The 5,999-nt window shown below is 35.5% G+C and overlaps 1 protein-coding gene across 1 annotated transcript; it reads right to left on the bottom strand.

Moving 5' to 3' along the window:
* Positions 1-2,617: 2,617 nt before the first annotated feature.
* On the bottom strand, positions 2,618-3,954 carry LOC107670313 (secretory phospholipase A2 receptor-like). Its single transcript, XM_016462880.1, has one exon. It carries the CDS (start codon positions 3,356-3,358, stop codon positions 2,618-2,620), a length of 741 nt encoding a protein of 246 aa, XP_016318366.1. The 5' UTR covers positions 3,359-3,954.
* Positions 3,955-5,999: the final 2,045 nt, after the last annotated feature.

Genomic DNA, 5,999 nt, shown 5'->3' on the forward strand with positions numbered 1-5,999 from the left:
TAATTAGAGAATCACAGGGGTAAATCCACAATAGCAACAGGGGTAAACACACATAATCAAACATGTAGACCCGACAAACAGACTGGGGCTAAATACATAGGATAACGAGGGACAAGACGAGACACACCTGACATCAATGAACAGTCAACGTGAGGGAGAAACTGGGTCACAGGGAGCACAGTTCTGACACATGTAGGGGAAAAAATAAATAAAAACATTATTTTATTGCAGAAAACACATACTCTGTGGTTAGAGGCCATGATGAGTTTGACAAATTAAGTACCCTATGAAAACATTTAATTATCATTCTTGTTTATCCAAATCACTTAGCATTCAGAAACTTACAACCCAGTTACCTTTCTACTTGCATTTTTTTTTTCATTATTTGTTTTATACAGCAGTTTGGTATGATGCACTTAAGAGAGCCTTTAAACACGGCTATTAACACTTGCACAAACCAGCTGCAACTCGAACACCTCATAAAGTATTCATACATTTTCTGGGATATTCAGTAAAACAAAAACTGTCAACACATCTGTTCGTTCTTGTTTTATTTTGATGTAGTGGTTAAGGCCATGTCCAAACGTACATGGGTATTTTTATAAACTGAGTTTTTCCTTCTTCCATTTTAAAAAAAATTTCCGTCCACATGAAAACGCAAACGCATGCTATGAATCACTGTCAAGAGCATGCCAAACCAACAGGTGGCGATATAATCTCAACCGTAAAGCCATGTTGGCCAATCAGAAGCCTGAAAAAGTTTCCAGTAGGCGGAGATAACAGCGCAGGCACCGACGTCACAAACCAAAAACTCCGGTTTCGCTGTCTACACGACAACACTGCAACCAGAGTTTTTGAAAATTTTCACCCTGGCAGGCGTTTTCAAAAATGTTCGGTTTCAGTGAACTGGTGCTGTGTTTGTGTTTGGACGAACGGCCCAACCTCATAGAAAAAGCTGCGGTTTTAAAAATAACCGCGTTCGTGTGGACAGGGCCTAAAATTATATTTTTATAGATGGTATAAATCAGGGATCCTCAAATCTGGCCCACGAGATCCACTTTCCTGCAGAGTTTAGCTCTAACCCTAATCAAACACACCTGAGCAAGCTAATCAGTGTCTTCAGGATCATTAGAAAATCACAGGTAGGTGAGTTTGATCAGGGTTGGAGCTCAACTCTGCAGCGCATTGGCCCTCCAGGGCAAGATTTGAGGAATCCTGATATAAATCATAACCTTCTTCTGTATTCCTTGAAAATTGTGTTGAGATTTGTGGATTGGCCTGAGTTAGCTACCATTTCATGTGAGTAAATGAACATTTATTTGACTAAATAATTATAAAGTATGGTGTGCCACAAGGCTCAGTTTTATGTCCTATGTTGTTCTCTAGACAAGAAGTTCCCAGCCATGTTTCCAGGAGAACCCACAGCTGTGAATATCTGCCATACAATGTTTGCATCCCTCCTATTTATTAGAAATAATTGTAACTATTATAATAATTTGACAAGAAATTATAATTAATACACTCAAATGATGGGTTATTTTTTTATTATTATTTTTATACAGGTGCTAGGTAGTTTTTGTGTAGCTGCTGGGTCAGATTTACTGACAATTGCTGCCATCTTAGCAACTTGATTGCTGCTTGATTTAGCAACTTTTCAGATCTCAGCTGCGTCCAAAAGATTAAAAAAAACACATGCCTTTGGACGATGCATTCCAAGTTTGAAAAGCATCAAGGCATGTCCGAATTTAATGTTAGCTTCACTTCCTGTCTCCTGACTCTGAGATATCGTTATCTGATCGATTTTTGAAGGCAGCACAGATGTATCCTTTGCTGTCTTTGATATCACACAATCCTCTGCATTCAGTTAAAACAATTGAGGTAAATAAATAAAAAAGGCTTCTGTAAGTTGCAGCTGATGGTCAGTTTGTGTGTGTGTAAATGTAATGTAGGGTTTTGACCAACTTTTTCAATTTTTGATTTTCTTTCTCATCTACCTAAACATCACAATATTCCATGTAAAACGGCTTTGAATAATGGAATATTGTGTATATGTGTTATGTTTTGCATATAATAATATTTCAGTACTATAACATAGTGTCATATTTTAATTGTTAAATGATGACCAGTTGATACTGATATCAGTGTTCATGCTCTTTAATTAGAGTAAGAATAAAAAAAACTGTACCCTTAATTCTTACCATTTTTAATGTTGAAAATGTATTACAGTATTATTATTATTATTATTATATTTTGATACTCTTATAATGTATACAACTAAGCTATTCTACCTAATGAACATGTAGATTGTTCTGGTCTATATTATATTCATTCCTTCTAGTTATGATCCAGATGTGTGCAGACTGCTTATGAGTGAAGTTTCTGTCGAGTGGAGATGAATTACTGTCTTGTTTCTGATAGACTCTGTAATCAGGAGAAAATGAGAGGGTACGTTTAGCATCAAACGCCAATTTGCACATAAACAGTTTTGTATGTTTGTTTTAAACACCAAATTCACAGTTAACACAAAGTCTGAACTGTTCTTAAGACAAGGGCATCTTAATTTCATAAAACATTACCTTTTTGCTTTTTCATGAATTGATTTGTTTCATTGTACTTTCTACTGACAAATAAAGCTGAGCTTCTCCTCACAGTTTCTGTGTGTCCAAAGCTTTGTTTGCTTTTCCAGGGCTCCACAACGAAGGTCTCTGGCAGGACACTGGGGCAGTCTCCTCTTATACCAGGCTATGTTGTCAAGATCATCACCACTGACCCAGAACCAGTCCCCTGCTAGAAAGCGCAGACCAGTCCACACATATTCTGTTTCAGTCCTTGTGATTTCTGGTAAAGCAGAATACATCCTGTTCATTGTGCTCAGACTTGCCAGATCATTATAATGAGTCCTGCAGTATTCCAGAGCTCCATCCCAGGTCTCTTTCTGATGCACCAGAACAAACTCTGATACGTTCATACAGAAGAAGGCATATTTAGCAGTGCATTCTGCATCATGTAGTTTCTTTAGGCCTTTGTGTATAAAAGCGCAGCCATCAATTTGATCTGGTTGATCAGTATCCCAGCTAATTTGTGTTGCATTTTCACCTCCAGACCACTTCCAGACTCCTGATTCTGTGTAGAGTCCAACCCAGGCATCAGAAGGTTCATTAACTGCATATTCCAAAAATTGCTGTTGCTCGTTGTCATTGGTAAAGGTGGAGAGGACATGAAAATAAGTTTTGCAGTAGTTATTTGCAGAATCCCATGTCTTCTCATCTTTCACAAAGAAATGTTGTTTAATGAGACCGGAGGAGAGTCCGTAGAGCTCCATGATTAGCAGCACAGCAAGTGTTGTCTTCATCTTCATTGAGTGAAGAGGTTCTCTCAGTTGATGACAGAATTGTACACGATGACACTGACTCTCTCTTACTTAAACTGATATACAGACAATGACAAATGAGTGTGTGACCAATCACAGCACACCTTTACAGACAGAGCAAACAAAACAGGTGCATTTAACCAGTCATAGTATTTCTAAGAAAGAAACTGGGGACAGGCAAATATGGCATGAAACATGGATTTTACATCAATGTACTTAAAACAAGTTAAACAATTCTTTCAAGATTTTTCACAATTTCATTGTGCTCAGTCAATTTACTTAATCCATTTGAGCTGTGATTACATAAGTGATTGTTGTTGCTGGTTAAAAGTAGCAAACATGGAAAAAGATGACAACTTTCCATCATGCTTTGCATGAAACTGGGTAGGGAGAGTAAATGCTAAAATAAAGTGTTATTTTAAGCATAATTTTAGCAAGATGGTAAAAAATGGGCAGACCTGTTCATGTTTAATGTTCTAAGTTAGTACTTGAATGAGTTTCTTTTATGAACCCACATGCTAACAATAACAGTTAGCCATAATGAAAACAACCACTGTGGAAATGCCTTGGCTGTAACAAGTATAATTTTCTGCCATCATCAAACATACAGTATGTGTAAAATGTTTTATTTGGCTTGCTAATGTGTTAAATCCTTACTTCAAAATAACGTTAAGTTCATTTTAAATTATTTAAGTTAACTTAAGTTTGAGTGTGTGCTTCCCAGATTTGGTTCTCATCTAAACAACATACAAATACAGTTTGCTTTTTATTTGCTCTGCTATACCCCTTAAGAATGGCTACCAATTAACCAAGGATGAAAACATCCATTGCCTGGATTTAGTTCAAAAGGTGAAAAGTTAGGTGTATATAGTTTTAAAGTAAATTTTACACACACAACTACAAAGAATAATAAAGAAATATTTATTTATTACTATATTTGACCAAGTAAATGCAAACTCCACCAACTAACAGCCCAGTAGTAAGAAAAAAAAAGAAAGAAAGAAAGAAAAAAAACCTGTCTAAAGTCTAAAATCTGTCATAGTCATAAAGTTACTTTCACTTATGTCATCAGACCAAATGGATTGTTGTTTAGAAATGGAAATCAGAATTAGTAAAACAATAGCATGTAAAGGCTAAAAGGCTAAAAGCATTTGCCTTTGAGAATAATGGAGCAGAATGCAAACATTTAATGCAAACATTCACTGCTAAGTAAATGCACAGATGCTAAACTCTAAACATACACAGGAAATTATTTGTATATTCAAATATCTTGTTTAGACCATAAAAATGGATAATGAAAAAATAGCAGTACCAATTTAATATGTTGATGAATTATTTACTAAAGCAGGTTTTTTCCTATTTTTTCCCAGGCACAAAATGCTTTCTGCATGTAGTTTTATAATACTGGTGTCACAGTAACAGCAGTTCTAGCCAAATTTAATATATAAAGTATATATACAAAAGGATTGAATATGTGAAATAGTGACTTATTGAGGATGATTAGCTTGTAGACTTGAGCCTGAAATTATGCAAATGTTATAGGCAAAAGCTGAAATAAAATAGCATTCATATTTGCATTACATTTCCATTTGGACTAACATCATGTGTTTCACCGTGACTAGGACTAGGACAATTGCATTACTATAATAGTAATAATAACTGAATTGCAAAAGTGCATGCAGGAGGTTGGTTTTACCCCCATGAAAATCATGAATATTGGTAATCAAGTCTTGTTTTCAATAAATAAATAATAGCAGTGCAATGTAATCGATGTCTTAACTTGTCTTGAATAAAAAATGTCATTGTGACCTTTTGATACATACATGCATACATGCAATGATGATGAAAAAGGTTCCAAATAAGGGTTCGAATAACAAAAAATGTATTTATTAAAACTAAACCAGGTAATCCACTGATGAAAAGTCAAGCAAAACAGCTTGTAACAACACAACTCACAACAATAGAGGGTATGCACGTGACGTCACTGTCAGCTAGAGGGACTGCAGATCCGCCCTCTAAATGGCAAAAAGACTGAATGGCAGCATTGGTTTTCAGCATGAATGCTGTGACAGAAGACACAAAACACATCTAAAACGAGAAAGATCTTTGCGATTTACTGTACAAATAGATTTGACAAGAAATCTGAGCTATATTTTTACAGACTGCCGAAAGCTACAGAAGAGAGAAGCAAATGAATCGCTGCAATTCACAGAAACAAATGGACTCCAGGCAGCGAAACACGGATTTGCAGTTATCATTTCATGTTAATATGTTGAATTTTGCGGTAAAATCATACCCTATATATTGTATTATAATATATCGTATTGACAATCATCAATTAAATATTTACCATCTTAAATTCATAACTGGATGTTTTTAAACAAACACTGACAAAAACTACAAGTTTTTGGGCTGGACGATATATACGTATAACATTGATATAATTGATCACCCGGATTTAGACCAACCTATTTTGTATTTACAAAATGCGTTCACGGGCAAATTTGCTTTATTTTTCCCTCCGGCATCAAATATAAATGTCAGGACACACGATTCCTGGCTGCATATTAATATCTATGGACACTGGATATTTAGTAAGTTGTAATGAACACTATATCGAGTCCAGCAA

Source organism: Sinocyclocheilus anshuiensis, unplaced genomic scaffold, assembly GCF_001515605.1.
Source record: "Sinocyclocheilus anshuiensis isolate Anshui unplaced genomic scaffold, SAMN03320099.WGS_v1.1 scaffold732, whole genome shotgun sequence".
NCBI lineage: Eukaryota > Metazoa > Chordata > Actinopteri > Cypriniformes > Cyprinidae > Sinocyclocheilus > Sinocyclocheilus anshuiensis.